Below are 23760 nucleotides of genomic sequence, written 5' to 3'. Positions count from 1 at the left end.
AGTGACAATATACAGCCTTGCCGTACTCCTTTCCCAATTTGGAACCAGTCTGTTGTTCCACGTCCAGTTCTAACTGTTGCTTCTTGGCCTGCTTACAGGTTTCGCAGGAGGCAGATAAGGTGTTCTGGTATTCCCATCTCTTGAAGAATTTTTCACTGTTTGTCGTGATCCACACAGTCAAAGGATTTAGCATAGCCAATGAAGCAGAAGTAGATATTTTTCTGGAATTCTCTTGCTTTTTCGATGATCCAACAGATGTTGGCAGTTTAATCTCTCGTTGCATATAGATGATGGCATTGAAGTTTACTAAGCTTAAGAGGGCATGCACAAGGAGTAGGTTTGGAGAAGAGCTGGAATTTGGTTTTTGGCCTTTTTAGCCTGGTTAGACAGGGACCGTGCTGTATGCACCCCTGTCCCCCAGGATGCCCATGGCAATGCTTTATGCATAGTACACAATTACTGTTTGATTTTATTTGGATTCAGTGATTTGGCTTTTATTAACATGTATGCTTTTCAGTCCTTGGCTCTTTAGTGCTGGCTTTGTTTATGCCAAAAAGAAAAGCTTATTATGAATATAAATAGAAAATAAATTTGAGCTGTGTTTCCAGTGAAGTTGATGTGCCCCGTACCTTGCCAGAGTGCTTTGTTAATGCTGCTGAGTCGCTTCAGTCGTGTCCAACTCTTCACGACCCCATGGACTGCAGCCTACCGGGCTCTTCCGTCCACCGGATTTTCCAGGCAAGAGTACTGGAATGGGGTGCCATCGCCTTCTCCAATGAACTGGATCTCTATAATGCAGACTTAGCTCTTTACAAAAAAGAACTTAATTTAGGTGTGCAGATCTTTATGCGTTTGAGTTGATTTTTGTAGCACAGGTGTGGAACATAATCAGATATGGATTAGAAACCCACAGGATTGCCATTGTTATTTTATGGTAAGAATGTAGTTTTCAGAAATACTTTGAAGTGCCATTTTGGGCATTTTAGGGGAAAATTTTATCTGCCCTCCCACTTACTAAGACACTGAGAGATTCTTTTGTCCTAGATGTAGCCTATCATTGTTCTTAGTCATTTTTCCAGTTTCCATCTTTGTGGCTGGTGTTTTATGTCTTTGCAAATTAAATCCGTGTTTTCCCCTGCTCCTCTTTCTCTTTTCTACTGAAATAACTTTTGACATTTTAAAGTTAAATTCTTTGATCTCACATTTTACATCTTTAGATCATTTGACAGGATTTTGAAATGCTTTTAATGAGCTATGTCACCTTTTCAGGTTATGATAACACAGTGTTCTCATTGTATGTAAAACTGACATTTTGTCAAATGGTTTAGGTATTAATGCATATAGAATTTTGAAAGAAAGATGAGACTACATGATCTGAACGTTAAGAAATGCGACTCAGAACCGTGACACTTGTAGCTCTGTTTCAGTGGCCAGGGCCTAATAAGGAGAGTGAGTAACTAGGGACTTGCCATCTCCATGCATTTGCTTAGATGCGCCTGTGTTACTATCCCAGCCAGTGTCTCAACAGCTAATGCAAATTAATGGGAACAGCGCATCCGAAAAGAATCTGGGAGTCTCACCTTCAGAAACAGTTGGGAAACATCTGTAAGGTCTTATATTTAGGCTCTTTTCCACTGTGACACTTAAAAGTCTGATTAAACATACTACTGAGGAGGGTTTTGGTAACTTTGAAAAGTGTGAGGGCTTAATTTTAGGTAGGAAATGGCTGTGTATACAGTTTGGGGGAAAAAAACAAGTATTTTTACTTAATTCATTATTGTATAAATATGAAATAATAAATGTTTGAATATTTTTGGTTTTTGTGTTATGGCATTGACTCTGCATTGTCTTTTAATTTGCTCATAACAAAGAATAAAAATTAAGGAACCTCTCTGAGCCTTCTGTTTAGGCATAACAACTGGATAGTGATTCCTTTTCTATGTTTAAGGAATTAAGTTCCTACCAACAGGGACTAATGTTGTTTTCTTCTCGTATTAAAGAAAGTCTAAAAGGAAAAAATGGGTGGTATGATTAAAGGAAGTATGTTTTCCCATCTGAAAAAAATCCTAGCTGTATTTCTTTTCAGGGGATGATATTTTAAAGTAACTTTTTGATGAAATGGTTTTATAGATTTATTCCTTTTTTTTTTTTAGTTAGATGGGAGTTGTAAAGAATTATTGAGAATGATGTGGTCGGCCTCAGATGATGAAGAATCTGTGTTTAACACCTGTGTTCTTCGTATCAAATACAGTCAACTGCCTTCCTTCTCTAGTATTTATTTTTTAACTCATGAAACAGATACTAGTATTGAATGCCTACTGTGTGCTAGCTCCCAAGGGTACAATAATGGAAAAAACACAAGAGACCTTGTATCTTGGAGCTTCCATTTTGGCTGGACAGAAAGACACTCAGCAAGTAAGATGATGTCAGTAAGAGGATGGTCGTGAAAGGCCTGGTGAAGAGATGACCTGTAAGAGTCGAGGCCTGAAAGTTGAGTGGAGGCCTATGGTGAAGAAGGAGTAGGGTGAGAGTGTTCAGGTGGTGGCAACAGCGTGTTTGAAGGCCCTGGGTGCTGGGGTCCAGCCTCAGCAGGATCCAGGGATACCCTCAGGATGGATGGCATCGGCGAGAGAGAAACTGAGGCAGCCTCTCAGTCTTTCTTTGGACTGCCTGTTTATTTCAAGCTTATGGTTCTCTTTTATACTTTTACAAAAGCATTAGGTCAGAGGTTTGATATTTTTAGATCCCATTGACCCAGATTTATTTTTCTCCAAAAATCATTGTTGCCCCTCAAAAGGAATTCCTTCCTCAGCGATTCTCTTATCTACTTCTTCTCATGTGTCCTTGTGAATACACTGTAACTCATGCTAACGTCTGGGCTGCATACCGCATTCCTCAGTTTGTTTCTTATCATTCTAAGTCCTGTTTGCCCCTAGTATCCTAAGCTCACTATTTCTTAGAAAGGGCTTCTAGCTAATAATATCTCTAAAGTCCCTAATTTTTATAAGCTATAGTAGAATATTGTAACATTACAGCAATCCTTAAATCTTTAGCTTCTAACTGTTTTAATTATTCCTAAGCCCTAAATTCAACAAACTTCTTTGCCATAAACACTGTTCTCACAAATGGGCCTCAGATAGGAATCCCTCCCATGGTTTCAAGCTGTCGCCTCTGTGCTCACCCTGGAACACTCTTTTGTAAAAGTCCTTGAACAAATGTCAGTGATTAACTTTATGAATTATTCTTTGAGCACAGCTGTGGAAGGCTTGATGCCTTCTCTTGCTCCTCTCAAAAACAATAAGCACCTTAATAGTCTCTTCAGTCAACTCAGCCGAGGAAAGGAAAACACAAGTCAGAATCACAAAGCCCAACTCCTTCATTCCAGGTCCGTGCCTATGGAACAGAGGGAGGGGGTTTAGGGCCGTGCCTCTGCTTTGTCAGTAATGTCTAATGCGGCTCCCGACACCTGGGCGCCTGGAAACTGGAAATAGACTGGCGTGGCTGTCGTGTAGTGCGCAGCGGAGGTACTTGGCCATACGAGGGAAGGATCAGTCTTACAAGTTGTGTAACAATTACGTGTGGACTTTATTCCAAGAGCACTGGCAGACATTGCAGGATTTCAAATATGGGAAGCACACAGTGTGAAGAAGTTCTCTTTGCTGCCCCATGGCAAATACAGTTGGTTTGGACACAAGAACATCATTGAGGAGGCCATGGCGGTAGTTTAAATGAAATGTAGTCTTGGCTGAACTGTGGTGGTTGTATGAAGTACAGAGAAGTAAATGGATTTTGGTACAGTTGGCAGAACTTGAATCCTTGGTGACATTTTTGCTGTTTTAAGTTATGGTTCTTTTTGATCTTTGCCAACTCAATCACTGAAGAATGGTACCTTGCTATTATATATTTATGTATTTGTTAACTTGTGAGATTAAAAAAAAATTGTGCGTGTGTGTGTGGCCTATTTGCAATCTTTGTTTAAAATCATTTCCTTAACTGATTTTTAAGAGCTCTTGATATCTGTGATCTATGACAAATTTTAAAAATATTTTGTCTGGTGGTGTTTGTTTTTTAATTTTATCTGTGGAGTATTTTGTTTGATGTTTTTATGGTTGTTTAAAGCTGTTTCATACATTTGATGTCACATGTGTTAATGTTAAGAGATTTCAGAAACGCATGTGAACATGCATTCAGTTGAGATAATACTTTATATATTGACTTATTTTGAAATTAGTTCACTATAACGTAACATAGTAATATGTGTTCAAGGCTTTTTAAGAACTAAGAATTTATTTCACCTGATGCACAATAGCTTTAGCTATGCTTGTTCAGATCTTTCAATTTTATCATGCCTTAAAAAAGTTAACTAATAACTTCTGTAAACTTACATATTTTTACATCACTGATTTAGTTGCAGGGTTCTCTTTTGTTGCATTGAGTTATAGTAAAGGAAGCCAGAAAACAAAGCCTATTACACTTCTATATAAACCAACAATAAATGTTTAAGTGATTGTCTTACAGTTAGTTAGTGCTTCTCATAAACTGTGTTCTTTAATTGTAGGCCTTTGCACTTCTTTGAGGTCCTGCTGCCTAGGCATAGTCTCATTAGGGTGAGATTGCAGAATAGCTCAGATACGCAGCATGTTTGAGAGACTGGAGGTGGCCCCATTCCTAACTGTAGAGTCACTAGACCCACTTTAGAATCACGTGGGTCTAGTGTAAGGAGCCTCAATTGCTGATTTAGAAAAGAGGGGTTCTAGTTCTTGCAGTTTCACCCCTAAATGTATTGCTTAGGTGTAGGGTCTCTGTTGGAAGATGTCTGTCAAACCCTTCATAGTTTGCTGCTGCTAAGTCGCTTCAGTCATGTCCGACTCTGTGCGACCCCATAGACGGCAGCCCACCAGGCTCCCCCATCCCTGGGATTCTCCAGGCAAGAACACTGGAGTGGGTTGCCATTTCCTTCTCCAGTGCATGAAAGTGAAAAGTGAAAGTGAAGTCGCTCAGTCGTGTCCGACTCTTTGCGACCCCACGGACTGCAGCCTACCAGGCTCCTCCTCCCGTGGGATTTTCCAGGCAAGAGTACTGGAGTGGGGTGCCATTGCCTTCTGTTTGGGAAGGGTGCTAAGATGAGTCTGTGATTTCATAGGCTTTCTGCTGCCCCCTGGTGGTATTCTGCCTTAGTCCACAGCTGGAACTTTTACAGATCCCTTGACAACCTGAATCTGTGTTCCAGTGCTGACTGGCTTGATGAGTGAGGAGCATCCCTTTTGTGCAGCTGAGCTTTGGTTCTGCTAACCATTGGCCAATTGATAAAGACGCTCAGCGAAGGTGAACCCCGGAAATTTGGGAAATTACCAGATCGTTGGAGCCAAGAAGATAGCCAGTGATCACTAGACAAGAGTTGACCAGCTGATGGGTATTCATTTTTAAGAGTTAGTATAATTGCTGTCAGAAAAAAAAATGCTTAGTATATTTTATTTTTTGAGTGTGGAGATAAAGGTAAAGAAGACCTACACTTGCTTTTCCTGAAATCCAGGAGACCAGGGAAGGAGTCTGGCACAAGGAGCCATTTGTTGGAGAAGAATAAAACATGATGGGAACACAGACGTCACCTTTCTGGCTAGGACCGACCACAGGATGTACATTTAGGTGCCGTCAGTTTAGAAGTCACCCCTTTAGATCACCTCTAGGCTGAAAATAGTTAAAACTCAGCTAGCTCTCAAAGTTAGTATTAGGAATTTATTTTGGGACATAGACTTAAACTTGATTTCTCCTATCTGGGCCTGTGCCTTGTTGCTAATTCTGCAGTGTAGTGTTGGTCACCAGGGTCATGTTCCTTATACTAGCTTTTTTTAAATTCTGTGAGTCACATATATTTTTTATTAGTGTAGATTTAGAAGAGATTTGATAGATATTTTTCTCACTGAAAGGGAAAAACTTTCGTTTCCCAGCCAGTGGGGATTTCTGATCCTCAGTAGACTATAAAAAGTTGTTTCACTTTAGATCAAGTTTTTTTTATTTTACATTAATCAAGAAATTGCGTCTTCTCTTGACCTAGTATTAATCTGTTATCGACACTAGGCAGTCCCAGTGTAAACACCAAAGGTGTACTTTAAATTAGTAGTGTTCTGTTATTGCCCATGGGGAACAGGGCCCCCATCAGGCTTCCAGAGTCTGTGGATTATTAAGAGTGGCGATGCTGGGCTTGTCTGGTAGCTCTGTGATAAAGAATCCGTGTGCCAGTGAAGGAGATGCAGGTTCGATCCCTGATCTGGGAAGATGCTACCTGCCACACAGCAGCTTAAGCCCACGAGCCACGACTACTGAGCCTGTGTTCCAGAGTCTGGGAGCCGCGCTGCTGAAGCCCACGTGCCCGAGAGCCTGTGCTCCGCAGCAGGAGCAGCCACTGTGACAAAGATCGGCCCCCGCTCACTCCCGTTAGAGAAAGCTCACACAGCACTGAAGGCCCTGCACAACCGAAATAAAATCATTCCCTGGTGGTCCAGTGGTTAAGAATCTCCCTTCCACTGCAGGGGGTGTGTGTTTGATTCCTGGCCAGGAAACTTAAGATCTCATATGCCTCATGGCCAAAAAAAAACACACAAAACATGAAACAAAAGCAATATTTTAACAAATTTGATAGAGGCTTTTAAAAAAATGTGATGCTTCTGTTTCAAATTATTGGCACACATCTAACTAAAACTTTTTTAAAAAACAGTTTCTAGGTAGTGGAAGCATTCTGGGAGAGAATTAATTTAGAAACTGAAATAGTAAACCTTCTTGTACATTTTGATGATGTATGAGATGAGAAAAATACATTTGAAAACTGAACTGCTTTAGAGAATATGGGGAAATGCTTATTGTTCAGAAAATATATCTGAAATTTATGATACTGTTACTCTCCAGCAAATTTTTAGAGTAGCGACAGGACAAAAGAAAAGACTTTTTGAGCTTCTAGGGGAGGTAAAGGTGAAAAGGCAAATACATGGGAAAAGTAATGGTGGAAACGGGTTAGTGTTAGCATGGTTTGTTATATAGAGTCCGCCAGTACCATCTTTGGGCTGATGCATTTTTAGACTCTTAAAGTTGTTTCCAATGACTAATTTCTGTTCTTCCTTGTAGAGGAAGAGGGAATATGTCTGCAAATTTATGCCCTTAATTCAGTTCAGTCACTCAGTCGTGTCTGACTCTGCAACCCCATGGACTGCAGCACGCCAGGCTTCCCTGTCCATCACCAACTCCCAGAGCTTGCTCAAACTCATGTCTGTTGAGTTGGTGATGCCATCCAACCATCTCATCCTTTGTCATCCCCTTCTCCTCCTGCCTTCAATCTTTCCCGGCATCAGGTCTTTTCCAGTGAGTCAGTTCTTTGCGTCAGATGGCCAAAGTATTGGAGCTTCATCTTCAACATCAGTCCTTCCAATGAATATTCAGGACTGATTTCCTTTAGGATTGACTGGTTTGATCTCCTTGCAGTCCTACTTTTGGGAAAATAGGGGGATAGCAGAGAGCTTTTTCTGAATCTGCTTCTGTTCTTAAGCCCATGTTTGGGTGCCCAATGCACTGTGAGGCCACACCAGATTATTGAAGTTTGGAGCTCAGAAAGGTTTATTACAGGGCAAAGCAAGGATAACAGGTAGCTTATGCTCAACAAGCCTGAACTCCTCAGTTCAGTTCAGTTCAGTTCAGTTGCTCAGTCGTGTCTGACTCTTTCTTTTCTCAGAGAAGAGTTTTTATAGGAAAAATTGATTTGGGGGCAGGGGAACTGCAAGGTGTGTAGCCCTCCTCTGGCTGGTTGGTGTAAGCTAACACGCTGGTGTTCTGGGACTCTCAGCCATCAGTCTTCTGGATCCAGGCAGTCTGGGGTCCACTGTTTGAGCCCAGCCTGAAGTTACCATCGTCAGCCTGGGGTGGGGGCCCTAATTCCTGCAGAAGAGCTCAGAGATCTGTATCAAAGTATTATGCACCTCTGCTAAGGAGGAGCCGGGACCCTGACTTATCCTGCACTGTTGTTTCTTTCTGTATTCCCTAATTCCCCTGATTCAGTTCAGTTCAGTGTCTCAGTCATGTCCAACTCTTTTCGACCCCATGAATCGCAGCTCACCACGCCTCCCTGTCCATCACCAACTCCCGGAGTTCACTCAAACTCATGTCCATCAAGTCGGTGATGCCATGCAGCCATCTCATCCTCTGTCATCTCCTTCTCCTCTTGCCCCCAATCCCTCCCAGCATCAGGGTCTTTTTCAATAAGTCAACTCTTCTCATGAAATGACCAAAGTATTGGAGTTTCAGCTTCAACATCAGTCCTTCCAATGAACACCCAGGACTGATCTCCCTTTAGGATGCACTGGTTGGATCTCCTTGCAGTCCAAGGGACTCTCAAGAGTCTTCTCCAACACCACAGGTCAGAAGTGTCAATTCTTTGGTGCTCAGCTTTCTTCACAGTCCAACTCTCACATCCATACATGACCACTGGAAAAACCATAGCCTTGACTAGATGGACCTTTGTTGACAAAGTACTGTCTCTGCTTTTGAATATGCTGTCTAGGTTAGTCATAACTTTCCTTCAAAGCAGTAAGCGTCTTTTAATTTCATGGCTGCAGTCACCATCTGCAGTGATATTGGAGCCCCCAAAATAAAGTCTGACACTGTTTCCACTGTTACCCCATCTATCTGTCATGAAGTGATGCGACCAGATGCCATAATCTTAGTTTTCTGAATGTTGAGCTTTAAGCCAACTTTCTCACTCTCCTCTTTCACTTTCATCAAGAGGCTTTTTAGTTCCTCTTCACTTTCTGCCATAAGGGTGGTGTCATCTGCATATCTGAGGTTATTGATATTTCTCCCAGCAATCTTGATTCCAGCTTGTGTTTCTTCCAGCCCAGCGTTTCTCATGATGTACTCTGTGTATAAGTTAAACAAGCAGGGTGACAATATACAGCCTTGACGTACTCCTTTACCTATTTGGAACCAGTCTGTTGTTCCATGTCCAGTTCTAACTGTTGCTTCCTGACCTGCATATAGGTTTCTCAGGAGGCAGGTCAGGTGGTCTGGTATTCCCATCTCTTTCAGAATTTTCCACAGTTGATTGTGATCCACACAGTCAAAGGCTTTGGCATAGTCAATAAAGCAGAAATAGATGTTTTTCTGGAACTCTCTTGCTTTTTTGATGATCCAGAGTAACTGTTTAAATTTGCCCTTTGGAGCTCAGAGTAAGTCTAGGAACCTGAAAGCCTTTTTCCTACAAACAGGAAGGTGACACCAAAAGGCTCTTGTGCCTGGGAGGGCCCCATAGCATCCCATTTGGTTTCACTTCTCAGTTGCCTTCAGCTCAAAATAATAGTTTGCCAACGTAGTATATTGTGCTCCCCTTGAAGACCAGAGCACGGTCTTTGTGCTTTAAGCCTGCAGTAGTCCAGGGACAGAAATACCAGTTAGGAATGTCAAGGATGGAGATTGGCAGTTGTGGTTTGAGGTACGTGCATAGTAAGTCACATCAGTCATGTCCAACGTTGTGTGACCCTGTGGACTGTAGCCCACCAGGTTCCTCTGTCCATGGGATTCTCCAGGCAAGAATACCAGAGTGGGTTGCTGTGCCCTCCTCCAGGGGATCTACCCTACCCACGGATCTCTTGTCTGCCTGAATTGGCAGGCAGGTTCCCTGTGGTTTGAGGTAAGGTGGAAGAAAACACAGCCAGGGTGGAGCTAGTGTATTCTTCAGGATTTTGTCTCCTTAAAAATAAGAAATAAATTGGTACAGGATAATAGTAACAAGCATTCTCAATCACTGTTCTTGAGTATGTACTGGACTCTCAGTATAGCAATTCATAGCCCTTTGAGTTCTGAAAAATATTCTTAAATAATTTCTCTGGTTATAACTTCCCCATTTTTTCCTATGCTCTTTCTTGAGCTCCTTCTAGTCACATACTAAACTTTCTAGATGACTTTTTTAACGTTCTTACTTTTTCTCTCAGTTTTCCATCTTATGTCTTGTTCTGCTTTCTGAGATATTTTTTCCAACTTTATTTTCTATTGAAATTTTCATATTTACCATGAGTTTCCAAGGCCTTTTTAAAAAAATGAATTTTTTTGGGGTACCATTTTGTTCCTGTTCAACGTTTCTTTGAGAATGTTCATAATAGTTTTTCTTAACATTATAATTTCCCTGCTTAGTGTGTTCTTCCAAGTTCTTTTTTGTTTTAAGCTTTCATATTTATTAGAGTTTCTTCAAATGTCTAATAATTTTTTAACCCACTCTTATTTTATAAAAAGCACTAAAAATGCTGTTTGAAAGCACTTTGCATGAGTGGAACTTGTTTGCTTGGATTTCAGTGCAAGATAATCAGTGCTCTTTTCTCATAAAGTGTCTGGAGTTGCGGGGAGGGGGAGGTCTGCCTGGAAGTTTTCATTGTGGCTCCCAGCATGCTGGGTGTTTAATGAGGTAAAGGATTAGGACAGGTCTGGCAACATCTCTTTGTAACTTTTATTCAATCCATTGTAGTTAATACCCCACCTTCAGCTGTGTCCCTGTTCCTTTTCTAGCAACTCTCCATTTCCGTTTTCGAGACAATAAACTTCCCGTCTTCTCTGGTGTTGGGCAGAGGTGGTTGTTCAACTGTGGGAAGTGAGAATTTGATGGTCTTTCAACCAGTCCTATTTTTAGCTCCACCTCACCCCCATTTTGCGATGTATCTATGCCTCCAATTTCTTATGCTTCTAAGGCCTCTTTTTACACAGACTGCTTTTCATTTCTCCTCCTTACTGGCTTAGGGTTTTGTTTTCTTGGGTTTTCTCTCAGCTGCTACTAAGTCCATCCGCTTCCTGACCTCCTCAGTTAGTCGTCTCTTGTTCTCTTTGCCCTTTTCCCGCTCCTTTTTCATCCCTGTATTATCACTTCAGGAGAGTTTTAAGAGGCAGTGGAAATTAATGCGTGTGTGTGTTTATCTGTGTGTGTGCGCCCAGTTGTGTCCAACTCTTTGTTATCCCATGGGCTGCAGCCCACCAGGCTTCTCTGTCCATGGGATGTCCCAGGCAAGAACACTGGAGTTGTTTGTCAGGTCCTTCTCCAGGGGATCTTCCTGACCCAGGAGTTGACCCCATGTCTCCTGCACTGCAGGTGGATTCTTTACCACTGTACCCCCTGGGAAGGCCCCAATGCCCATGTTTAGTTAGATATTAATATATTAAAAAAAAATAAGTTCCATCTTTTGATGGACTGGATTCCACTTTCCACTCCTTTTCTGCCTACAAAGAGTGTATGGGTGCTGGATTGCTTGAGTTTGGGGATTGGAAAAAACCTGTCAATTGCATTTAAACATATACTGTATATTTTTGCTCATTTCCCCTTCTCTTATGACCTCCCTGTAACCTTTTGCTTTCTCCTTTTCATCCTGAGGTATCAGCCCACCACAGGCCAAGGAGAGAAGCTGGGATTTTCCTGTATTTTCTTTCAACACACCTGTCTTGTCTTTTCTTTTTTCCCTACCATGTCTTATTCTTTTATTAATGTTTTAATTCTCTTTTGTATCATTAGTGCACTCACTTAACCACCTCTTTAAACTTATTTTCTCAAGCTCATGTTGTTTGTCATGCCTGCTAGGTTTGCCTCATGGTGGATTATGTCCTTACATGGTTTATACTTTTCGGTAACTTGTGTATCCCTAACTGAGGTTGGTTTTTCCGCGGGAAATCTGTGAACTCTTGCTTGTTGAAGAGTCTCTAAGGGGCTGTTGTGCTTTTACTTCTCTTTTGTAATTTACATTAATTTCTTGAAGTTTCTTTAAAACAGAGGATAGTAAAACATGGCCTCATCTTTTTCCCTAAGCCAGTGACTTTTTTCACAGCCCTCATTTATGATAGATTCAGAGGGTTGTGCAATCTCTTTAATTCTAGCTAAACAAGCAGTCCAGTGGAAGGGTTTTAGCTCTTAGTTTTAAAAAGCAGAATGGGAAAAAAAAAAAAAAAGAGAGAAATGGAGTGAGATGTGGGGGAAATAAGAGCCTGGGTTAGCTGTTCCCAGGCTTCTTGAGGCAGATAGATCACCACTGTGCATGTCAGGTGGACATGAGAGCCAATGGAATTTGGAAACATCAATTATGTCCTAACAATCTTGAGTGCTGCCAGATTGTGTCCGTGTCCCAGAACTATAGATTAACTTGATGAATGTTAAAAAATAGCCCTGCTGTTTCAGACCTAGAAAGGCAGTTCATCAGTTGAGTGGGAATAGACTCTTCAGAGATTTGGTAATTGTGTTCTAAGAATGAAAACCCAGGGGAAAACTATCGTGATTAGTTGTCATTAGTGTTAGGCAAAGTTTTCCTTGCTGTAATGATGATAAGGCAGAATTTTCACATGGGTTTTACATTTTTGCAGTAGGCTGGAGAGATGGATATTGAAGAAAATCTAGATGACAGAAGAGTTGTCATTCTGATGGTTTGTCGTTGTTTTCTCTCTGGATTGATAGACAGTATCTGAGACCAGAATTTTTTTATGCACTTAGGTTCAGATTTCAGCTTTATCATTGTCAGTGGTTTGGCTCATATCCTGAGACTATTATGTTTGGGGAATTTGATGGCTTTGTAACCTAATGATACACAGAGGGCAAATGTTCCAATTATTTAGAGAAATCTGCAAGCCCATTTCATATTTTTAAAGAAAGCAAATGTAGGAAGCATCTGTTTTAGATTTTGCAATGCTGCCTGTACATTTAAAAACAAAACATACTTGAAGGGAAAACAAGCCTTTTCTTTTCCAAACACAAGTAATGTATCCTTATCAAGGAAATTAGAAAACACTGGAAAGAATAAAGCCAAAAATTATTTCATAATTTTGTAACAGTTTAGAGGTGATACACACCTTGTAGACTTTTCTACTATGGATATTTGTGATTCGTGTTTCCAAAAATGGTATCATTCTCTTTGTAACCTGTTTGGCAGAACTACACATACATATATATATATAAATATGTATCACAATAAATATAGAAGTACAGTCTAGTCTTCAGTGGAGGCTTCGTATTCTGTTACATCATGATGTATTTAGTTCTCAATTTCAGGATCCATTTCAAAAGGAATGATTTTATTTGCTAATCAGAGTCTGGCTATGAAATTGTGAACAATAGCAATTTAAAATAAATTAAAGGTTAAAGGTTAAGGCATCAGAAGTAATCTGAAATTTCCTCAACAGTAGATTGAAGCTATGTGATTGTTATTCTAGCCATTTTTTTCTTCTTCTGATAAATACAGTTTTATAACTTCTGCCTATTTAAGTCAATTCTTGTTAAGTAACAACAAAAAATTTTTTATAGCTACTTAGATTGGCTTGGAGAAAAGCAATCAGGAGTCATCCAAATTGAGTCAGAGAAAGTGTAAAACACCTACCTCACGAGTCTTTCATTGGGCTGCGTTGCCCTAAAAGGTCCATTAGGTTACTGTTGACTTTTATGGAAAGTTCTGGTAGATGTAAAGACCTTTATCTGGATTAGAAGTGTTTACAAAAAGGCAGTTCATCTATTTCCTAATAAAATAATATCAATACTCTGTGTTTCTCTTTAGGAGGTTTTCCACAGGTAATTTCATGTTATAAAATCTGAGCTAAATATTACGTGCTCACCAAATTTTGACCTTGTTTTAAGTTGATTATGTAAGCCAGTGGAGTAGCACCACATGGATGCCCCAGGCTGCTTTAGCTTTTAGAGATTTGACACAGGGAGCCAACGTTCACGTCGCAGTCAGGCACGCTTTGTTTCCTACTTTCTCTTGCCGTTACCAGTGTTTAGAAACTTCTGAAACTTCCCTATAGTTTCTTCCCTGACATGCCAGCTATGTTTGTTCAATCTTGGGTCCATCGTGCCTTTAACAACTCATAAAAATTCAGTTCTTTGTATTAATTTTATATACTGCAACTTTACTGTATTCATTGATTAGCTCTAGTAATTTTCTGGCTGTGTCTTTAGGGTTTTCTATGTAGAGGATCATGTCATCTGCAAACAGTGAGAGTTTTACTTCTTCTTTTCCAATCTGGATTCCTATTACTTCTTTTTCATCTCTGTTTGCTGAATCTTCCAAAACTATGTTGAACAGTAGTGGTGAGAGTGGGCACCCTTGTCTTGTTCCTGACTTTAGGGGAAATGCTTTCAATTTTTCGCCATTGAAGATAATGTTTGCTGTGGGTTTATCATATATGGCTTTTATTATGTTGAGGTATGTTCTATTTCTGCTTTCTGAAGGCTTTTTATCATAAATGGGTGTTGAATTTTGTCAAAGGCTTTCTCTACATCTATTGAGATAATCATATGGTTTTTATCTTTCAATTTGTTAATGTGATGTATCACATTGACTGATTTGCAAATATTGAAGAATCCTTGCATCCCTGGGATAAAGCCCACTTGGTGATGATGTATGATCTTTTTAATGTGTTGTTGGATTCTGTTTGCTAGAATTTTGTTAAGGATTTTTGCATCTATGTTCATCAGTGATATTGGCCTGTAGTTTTCTCTTTTTTTGTGGCATCTTTGTCTGGTTTTGGTATTAGGGTGATGGTGGCCTCATAGAATGAGTTTTGGAGTTTACCTTCCTCTGCAATTTTCTGGAAGAGTTTGAGTAGGATAGGTGTTAGCTCTTCTCTAAGTTTTTGGTAGAATTCATCTGTGAAGCCATCTGGTCCTTGGCTTTTGTTTGTTGGAAGATTTTTTATTACAGTTTCAATTTCTGTGCTTGTGATGGGTCTGTTAAGATTTTCTGTTTCTTCCTGGTTTAGTTTTGGAAGGTTATACTTTTCTAAAAATTTGTCCATTTCTTCCAAGTTGTCCAGTTTATTGGCATATAGTTGCTGATAGTAGTTTCTTATGATCGTTTGTATTTCTGTGTTGTCTGTTGTGATTTCTCCATTTTCATTTCTAATTTTGGTGATTTGATTCATCTCCCTTTTTTTTCTTGATGAGTCTGGCTAATGGTTTGTCTGTTTTATTTATTTTCTCAAATCCCTTGAATTCCTATACACTAACAATGAGAAAACAGAAAGAGAAATTAAGGAAACAATCCCATTCACCATTGCTATAAAAGAATAAAATACTTAGGAATAAATCTACCTAAAGAAACAGAAGGTCTATATATAGAAAGCTATAAAACACTGATAAAAGAAATAAAAAATGATGCAAATATGTTGAGAAATATACCATGTTCATGGATTGGAAGAATCAATATAGTGAAAATGAGTATACTACTTAAAGCAATCTACAGATTCAATGCAATCCCTATCAAGCTATCAGTGGTATTTTTCACAGAACTAGAACAAATAATTTCACAATTTGGATGAAAATACACAAAAACCTTGACTAGCCAAAGCAATTTTGAGAAAGAAGAATGGAACTGGAGGAATCAACCTGCCTGACTTCAGACTATACTACAAAGCTACAGTCATTCAAGACAGTATGGTACTGGCACAAAGACAGAAGTATAGATCAGTGGAACAAAATAGAAAGCCCAGAGATAAATCCACACACCTATGGGCACCTTATCTCTGACAAAGGAGGCAAAGATATACAATGGAGAAAAGACAATCTCTTTAACAAGTGGTGCTGGGAAGACTGGTCAGTCACCTGTAAAAGAATGAAACTAGAACACTTTCTAACACCATACACAAAAATAAACTCAAAATGGATTAAAGATCTAAATGTAAGACAAGAAACTATAAAACTCCTAGAAGAAAACAGGCAAAACCCTCTCTGACATAAATCACAGCAAGATCCTCTATGACCCACCTCCCAGAGTAATGGAAATAAAAGCAAAAATAAACAAATGGAACCTAATTAAACTTAAAAACTTTTGCACAATGAAGGAAACTATGAGCAAGGTGAAAAGACAGCCTTCAGAATGGGAGAAAATAATAGCAAATGAAGTAACTGACAAAGAATTAATCTCAAAAATATACAAGCAGCTCATGCAGCTCAATACCAGAAAAATAAACGACCCAATGAAAAAGTGGGCCAAAGAACTAAACAGACATGTCTCCTAAAGAAGACATACAAGTGGGTAACAAACACATGAAAAGTTGCTCAACATCGCTCATTATCAGAGAAATGCAAATCAAAACCACAGTGAGATACCATCTCACTGCAGTCAGAATGGCTGCTATCAAAAAGTCTACAAAGAATAAATGCTGGAGAGGGTGTGGAGAAAAGGGAACCCTCTTACACTGTTGGTGGGAATGCAAACTAGTACAGCCACTATGGAGAACAGTGTGGAGATTCCTTAAAAAACTAGAAATAGAACTGCCATATGATCCAGCAAGCCCACTGCTGCACATACACACTGAGAAAACCAGAATTGAAAGAGACACATGTATCCCAATATTCATCACAGTACTGTTTACAATAGCTAGGACATGGGAGCAACCTAGATGTCCATTGGCAGACAAATGGATTAGAAAGCTGTGGTACATATACATGATAGAATATTACTCAGCCATTAAAAAGAATGCATTTGAATCAGTTCTAATGAGGTGGATGATACTGGAGCCTATTATACAGAGTGAAGTGAGTCAGAAAGAAAAACACCAATACAGTATATTAACACATATATATGGAATTTAGAAAGATGGTAATGATGACCCTCTATGCAAGACAGCAAAAGAGACACAGATAGAAAGAAAAGACTTTTGGGCTCTGTGGGAGAAGGTGAGGGTGGGATGATTTGAGAGAATAGCATTGAGACATGTATATTACCGTATGTGAAATAGACGACCAGTCCAAGTTCAATGCAGGGCACTCAAAGCCGGTGCACTGGGACAACCCAGAGGGATGGGATGGGGAGAGAAGTGTTCAGTATGGGGGACACATGGGGGACTCCATGGACAGAGGAGCCTGATGGGCTGCAGTCCACGTGGTCACAAAGAGTCGGACACGACTGATCAACTGTAGCACTCAAATTCTGTAGTGTTACGGAATAAAGAGTTTATGTGCAGCTTTTATTCTTCTTTTACATCTTCCCAGTTCCGAGAACTAAGTTTAAAGCTTTGAGCTCTGCATTATTTCTCAACTTCCTCCCAGTAATGGATTCAGGGTAGCATCTCTGGATGATGGTGGTAATAGTAGTTTTCTGAGTCCAGCCTTACATACAGTCTTCTGGGTCTATGTTAGAAAGCACTTTGCCTTTCCCACCTCAGACACACCGTATGCTATAAATGAACTGTGTAGGGACAGTCACTGTCTCGCTTCTCCTCCTACAGCCAGGCTCTGGGGTCTCTGAGTAAGTCCTCATCTTTTCGCTGTGGCCCTGGAAGTCCTCATTGTATGCATGCTCGGTCGTGTCCAACTCTATGGACTGTAGCCCACCAGGCTCCCGTGTCCATGGGATTTTTCAGGCAAGAATACTGGAGCGGCTTGCCAGTTCCTACTCCAGAGGACCTTCTTGACCCAGGGATCGAACCTGCATCTCTTGTGTTTCCTGCATTGGCAGGTGGATTCTTTACTACTGTACCACTTGGGAAGCACCCATGCTACACTTAATCTTAGCTTTAGCCAAAAGGCTGGAAAGTACTGAGTAGCTGCCTAATGGTTACTTCCAGAGAAATGAGTTTTTTCCTTATTGTGTGATTTCAGCATTAGCCTCAGGAAAGCTACATGTGTGCCTTTATTTTCAAGCTTGCAATCTTGCTTGGAAAAGAAACTTTCTTTTCTCATGAAATGTGGAAAGATGTGCTTACTCCTGTGTCCGAAAGATTTGGGCTTTTAAAAATGCCATTTGGGACTGGCTGCTTCATTTAATAGTAATGAGATGTCACTATGGGCCCTGGTGGGCATTAGAAAGGAAGCAGGACATTACAAAAATAACAAGATATATTTCTTGGAGTATTTAATAGCTTTCATTCCTTTTACATGATCGTCACAGCAGTAGCAGCCCATGTGAGGAGAGGTAAGGTAGGTAGTTGTTAATGCCATTTTCCTTCAGAAGCTGAGCTTGAAGAGGTTAAAGGATTTTGTCAAGAAAGGAGGTAGCTGGAGCTCTTCCGACCACATCTTGCACACAAGACAGTTAAATTGTATTTTGTGGCATCGATATTAGAGGTGTACAGATTCAGAGAGCGGGGAAAGATTGTGAAGGAGTGACCAGGAAAGGCTTTGCAGAGAAGGACCTTACAGACAAAAGGAAGAATCTGGACTTGTTGAAGGGGAGTAGATGGAGCACTCCAAGTTGGGGGTGGCGGGCCACAGGGACATCTTAAGGAGTGAAGAGTTTGTTTGTTCCAGTTAATTAATGGAAGCTATTGGTTTATTTTGCTGTCTCTTTAAGAATTCCACTGGTTATTTTAAACTGCCTGATGGACTTGTTATTTGCAAGATTAGTGTTTTTTCATTTGGATAGACAGTGCCAGTGTGTGTGTGTGTGTCTGTGTGTCTGTGTGTCTCGTGTGTGTCTTGTGTGTGTCTCTCTCTCCCTCTCTCTCTCCCCCATGGCCCTGTATTATCTCCTACCATTTGATATTTTTCTGCTTTGAAGAAGATTGTGTCTGAGGAGGATATTATCTGACTGTGTTTCCCCGTCAAAGAGAAGTGAAATAATACCTTGTCCTTGGTCTGGTCTTTGTGGTTCTGAGGGGTTTTCCCCTCCTGGTAGACTTCCTGCACTGGGCAAGGGGAGAAATGAAGAACTTGTGTATATGAAAAGCCCATGTTCATTTCTTTGAGCCTGAACATTCAATCACTGATTTTTCTTTAGAGTTCTCATAGCCACTTCAAGGTGCTGAGCATTCCCTTGGCTCTATCCTGATTGCTGAGGGATATTTGGGGAGAGGCCTGGGGTCTGATGCCAAGAGATTTCCTTTCCTACAGGACCTTCTGCTAGGACTCCCATTTGGCAGATGTCTTCTTGTCACTCTAGGTTGGCTAGTGGTGATTGAAGCCCCTCTGTAGTGGTTTTTAAGTGGCCAGAGATTCACTCTGGTTTCATTTCACTTTCATTTCTATCTGGAGGATACCCATCCTATTCTCCTTGACCATTCAAATTGTTTGAAAGTAGTTTTGAGTATCAGTGGCATTTTCAGTAGGTTTACTTTCCATTAAACCATCTACATGTTGCTAGTTGGAAGGGACATTTCCTTGGATACTGAGACAATACTAACTGGGCACCTTTTGGCCCCTTTGAAGTTGAGACATGTGGATGCTTAAGGTTGTAGCCCTTGCATGGTCCCTCGGAGTCCCCTTGGGCAGTCTAGACAGACCCTGAAGCATGAGGCGATACGTCAGGAAGGTGCAAAGCATTGAGGGCTCTCAGAAGAGAACTCTCTTGCAAAGCCTGGACTAGCTGTCACGCTCTGCCACCATCTGGTTGGTTGTTACTTAGTCTGGAAAGCTGGGACTTAGACATACTGTCCATTTTCATACCAGAGTTGGGTTTGAGGGGTTCGGTAGAGACAAGTTTGCTCTTTGAAATCGGAAGGCCTGAGTTCAGGTCTTGTTTGTGCCGGTACCTCCCAGTGGGTCCATTGGGAGCTCATGGTTACTAGGGAGGAAATGGGATTTAGAGCAGGACAGCCCGGATGAGGTCAGTTTAAGAAGTCCTGGTAGAGTTTCTTTACTGGGGGATTTCCAAGTGCTTCTGACATACTAATGTGTACTGCTAGCCCTTGGAAGGATTACTCTGCAGTTCCTAGGCTCATTTGGATTTTTTAAAACATGGAGCATTTTCTCAGATTATTATTCCACAAAGCATACTTAGGGAACACTGTCACTCCTAATTTCTAGCTCTTAAACCTACAAATCTGTGCAAGTTTTTTTCAGTTAACACAACATTCTTTTGAGAAAAGAAGTTAGTCCACAATTGGGCAGTGTATTTCATCATGAGCTATAGTGAACAGTAGCTATTGGTTATGATATAAAATTTGAGGAAGTAAGAAACTATCATTTTATTTTTAGGCATATTGACATATGACATTTTAGTTTCATATTTGCAGCATAATTTGTTACTTGTATATACTACAAATTGATCACCACAGTAAGTCCAGTTATCATCTGTCACTATATAATCGACTTCTCCTTCATCTATTTCACTTACCTCCAACCCTCTCCCCTCTGGTAGCCACCAGTCTCTTCTCTATAAGATTCACTGTGCTTATTAATTTGTTTTTTAGATTTCACAGATAAGTTATATCACGCAGTATTTGTCTTTCTCTGTCTGACTTATTTCACTTAGCATAATAACCTCTAGGTTCATACATATTGTGACAGACTTGTCACAAATGGCAAGTGTACACTGTTGGTGGGAATGTAGATTGGTGCAGTCGCTATGGAAAACAGTATGGAGGGTCTCAAAAAAATTGAAAAGAGAACTACCATGTGATCCAGCTATTTCACTTCTGGTATTTATCTAAAGAAAACGAAAACACTAGTTCATAAAGGTCTATGTATATTCCCTTTGTTCTTTGCAGCATTATGTATAATACCCAAGATAGGGAAATAATCTAAGTGTCTGTCCATGGATCGATGGATAAAGATTTGTGCGCACGTGTACATACACAGTGGAGTGCTACTCAGTCTAGAAAACAGAAAGTGCTGGGTTGCACATCCCCAACTTTCACATACGGATTTTAAAGTACTGACAACAACCCTGTGAAGGAGACATTTGATCATGGCCATTTTGCAGATTAGTAAGCTGAAGTTCAAATAGCAGGTTATGCATGGAGATGCTGAAAGTCAAACTATGGTCTGCCTTTCGCCAAAGGCCACATTTCATTAACCACAATGCTTTGTTATAGAGCTCAGTCTTAATTTTAACTTCTCTTGCTTTTTTAAAAGTTTTAAATGATTATCACAAAATTAATATATATTTACTAAAGATAAGTAGATGAGAGAGAAGTAGAAAATGCCCCCCCAAGGCAATCATCAAGTAGAAGAACTTCAGTCAGTATGTGATTTCTTTCCCATTGTTTTATGCAATGTTATGTTCATTAACCATACTTGTGGTTAAATATATGTATGTACAACGTATATACATTTTTATACTCTCTATATATAATTTTTAATCTCCTTACAGATGTGCGTTTTGGTTATTGCCACATCACTGATAAAGTATTTTAATAAACACACTGAACCAGGACTTGGAAACTTAACTTGTAGCTCTTTTATACAAGCTGTTGCTTGACTGTAGGCAGGTTCATTGACCTTCCTGGAACTCAGTTTCCTTGTGGATAAGTGAGGATCAGATCCCTGGTTTTGAAGCTGTGGTTTTCTACACAATCTCCTGCAGGCTAGGGGTAGAGATGTCATCAGAGCAGAGAGGACCCTGGCCCTTTCCTCCCATCTGTTTTCACTCAAGCATCCACTCTTATAACTCTTGTATAGATTTGGGGTCCAAGCACATTTGCAAAGAGGAACTCGCTGAGGTTTTGTGGAAGAGTATAAAATTGTTGGACCTGATGATCCTGAAGCTCGCCACTTCTATGACTCTCTTTTATGATGTCTGTTAAGTTCTGTGTGCTCTGTACATTTAGAACATTTCTTCACCAATCTACACTAATCTAGAGTGGTAACTAAGCAGATTTGCTGCAGTCTTTCAGCTATCTCAGGAACGACGTAATAAGCACAAAAATAATCCCTGATCAGTGCTGAACAATGTTTAAAGCACTGTTGAATTGTTTTTCAGCAAATTTACCACTGTCTTTGACTTGATCCATCTCAGGTCCAATTTAATGCCTCTTTAGGGGAATACTAACCAGGAGTCATTGGTTTCTTAAAACTAATATATGTGTGAAAACTATGGACTCCACCAATAGCTGGTTTTCCATTTTCCTTATGCACGTGAAGGTTATGAATCTTGAAGGGTTAATTTGAAAGTCCCAGTAGCTTGACTTGTTTCTCTTGCCTCCACAGAAGGAAGAATGTTCTTCAGAAATGAGGTGAATTAATGCTCGGGCACTCAAGAACCCTGGACAGCTACATGAGGTGTTTAAAACCTGCCCTGACCCTCTCGCCACACAGCTCTGTTATGAGGCCTGACAGGATGAACGCAGCATGGAGGGACGGTGTCCTGCCCTGTCGGAACGGTGACTGCTGACCCACCGGGAGCAAGCAGGGGGCCCCCACGTTGTCTGCCAGCACAATGAAGGAAGTGGTCTATTGGTCACCCGAGAAGGTGGCAGACTGGCTGCAGGAGAATGCTATGCCAGAATACTGTGAGCCTCTGGAACATTTCACAGGCCGGGACTTGATCAACCTCACCCAGGAGGATTTCACAAAACCCCCGCTGTGCCTCGTCACCTCTGACAACGGGCAGCGGCTCTTGCACATGATAGAGACCCTGAAGATGGAGCACCACTTGGAAGCACACAAGAACGGCCACGCCAACGGGCACCTCAGCATTGGCACCGGCGGCCCCTGCCCTAACGGCAGCTTCAGCATCAAGGTCAAACCCAACGGGATGCCCAATGGGTATAGGAAGGAAATGATCAAGATCCCCATGCCAGAACCGGAGCGCTCCCAGTACCCCATGGAGTGGGGCAAGACTTTCCTGGCCTTTCTTTATGCACTTTCCTGCTTTGTTCTCACCACAGTGATGATCTCGGTCGTCCATGAACGAGTACCTCCCAAGGAGGTGCAGCCTCCACTACCGGACACGTTTTTTGACCATTTTAACCGGGTGCAGTGGGCCTTTTCTATTTGTGAAATTAACGGCATGATCCTTGTGGGACTCTGGTTAATTCAGTGGCTGCTCTTAAAGTACAAGTAAGTAAAAGCAAAAGTCTGCAGTTTCAGGGATTGGGAGGTGGCACGACAGATGTTTAATATTCATTATTGGGAAATTAAATTGCTCAAGCAGTAGGAATCAAAGCACATTCATTCTTTTTTTTTTTTAACCACATAGTCTGTTGAACCAACCAAAGCTCTGGCAGCTTTAAGGAAGTGCTATGTTTTGTACCAGGTTCATACAGAGTGATGAACAGGATTGTTAGAGATGAGGGTTTTTTTTGTTTTCACATCACAGGAAGGAAAACCCTCAGACATTTTCAGAGAGTACAGGCTATTAAACCGCAGAAAACTATCCAGTCTTGGTGTGTTTAACCCGTCAAATCAGTGGTTGACAGTTGGCCCGTGGGCAATGAATGATGCTATAGCTTTTTCCACACAGAATCAGATCTCTGAACCTTTGTAATATATATCTGAAGATGCTTCACACATAGAATTCAGAACAGCTGGTCCAGAGTGACTTGAGCTAGTGGAGAGTGATACCCACTTTAAGGTAGGATGTGGAGGAACCTGCACGGCTTTCCACCTTTCTTTAGAACGTATGGCATTTAGAGCAGAATTCCAAGTTTCTCAGGATTTTCAGTAGGCATCTCCTTTCAGTTTCAGGTGAATCCAAAGTGGCTTCATGTCCCAGGCTCTAAACTCAATGCAGCAAAGTTATTTGCTTGAGTTGCGTATAGCAAACTGAACACATACTTTGCCCTCATCACGGGTGTCTGATTTTTTTTCCATTTGCAGAACATCTTTATGGCTTCCACGCATGGGAGTTGGACATTGGTTTGCTAAGGAACTGAGTTTCTCTCTGGTAGACTGTGTTGCATGACCCACAGTGTGGTTGCATATTAAGGAAATCATCTTAAAGAAAACAAAATTCAGACTGAGAATTTATATTGAACTTTAATGGAAATGATAAGCTTTTTCTTGTATGTTTTATGAAGTCTGTGTTTTCTTCCCTTATAAATTAGATATCTAGAAGTGGAAATAAAAGCAACTCCTGAGTCTTTGCCAGTAAAGGACTGTCTTTA

The 23760-nt window shown here is 40.7% G+C and overlaps 1 protein-coding gene across 3 annotated transcripts in view; it reads left to right on the top strand.

Moving 5' to 3' along the window:
• Window positions 1–23760, top strand: part of SGMS1 (sphingomyelin synthase 1) — a 168696-nt gene that overhangs the window by 104784 nt on the left and 40152 nt on the right. For all 3 annotated transcript variants that reach the window (XM_068961331.1, XM_068961330.1, XM_068961332.1), the window contains one exon: window positions 21863–22714. In XM_068961331.1, the coding sequence (XP_068817432.1) occupies window positions 22092–22714 (623 nt within the window). In that variant the 5' untranslated portion in view covers window positions 21863–22091. The remainder of the gene's footprint in view (window positions 1–21862; window positions 22715–23760) is intronic.

The sequence above is a fragment of the Capricornis sumatraensis genome, chromosome 23 (genome assembly GCF_032405125.1).
Source record: "Capricornis sumatraensis isolate serow.1 chromosome 23, serow.2, whole genome shotgun sequence".
Taxonomy (NCBI): Eukaryota; Metazoa; Chordata; class Mammalia; order Artiodactyla; family Bovidae; genus Capricornis; species Capricornis sumatraensis.
This window is presented reverse-complemented; position numbering and strand designations above follow the sequence as displayed.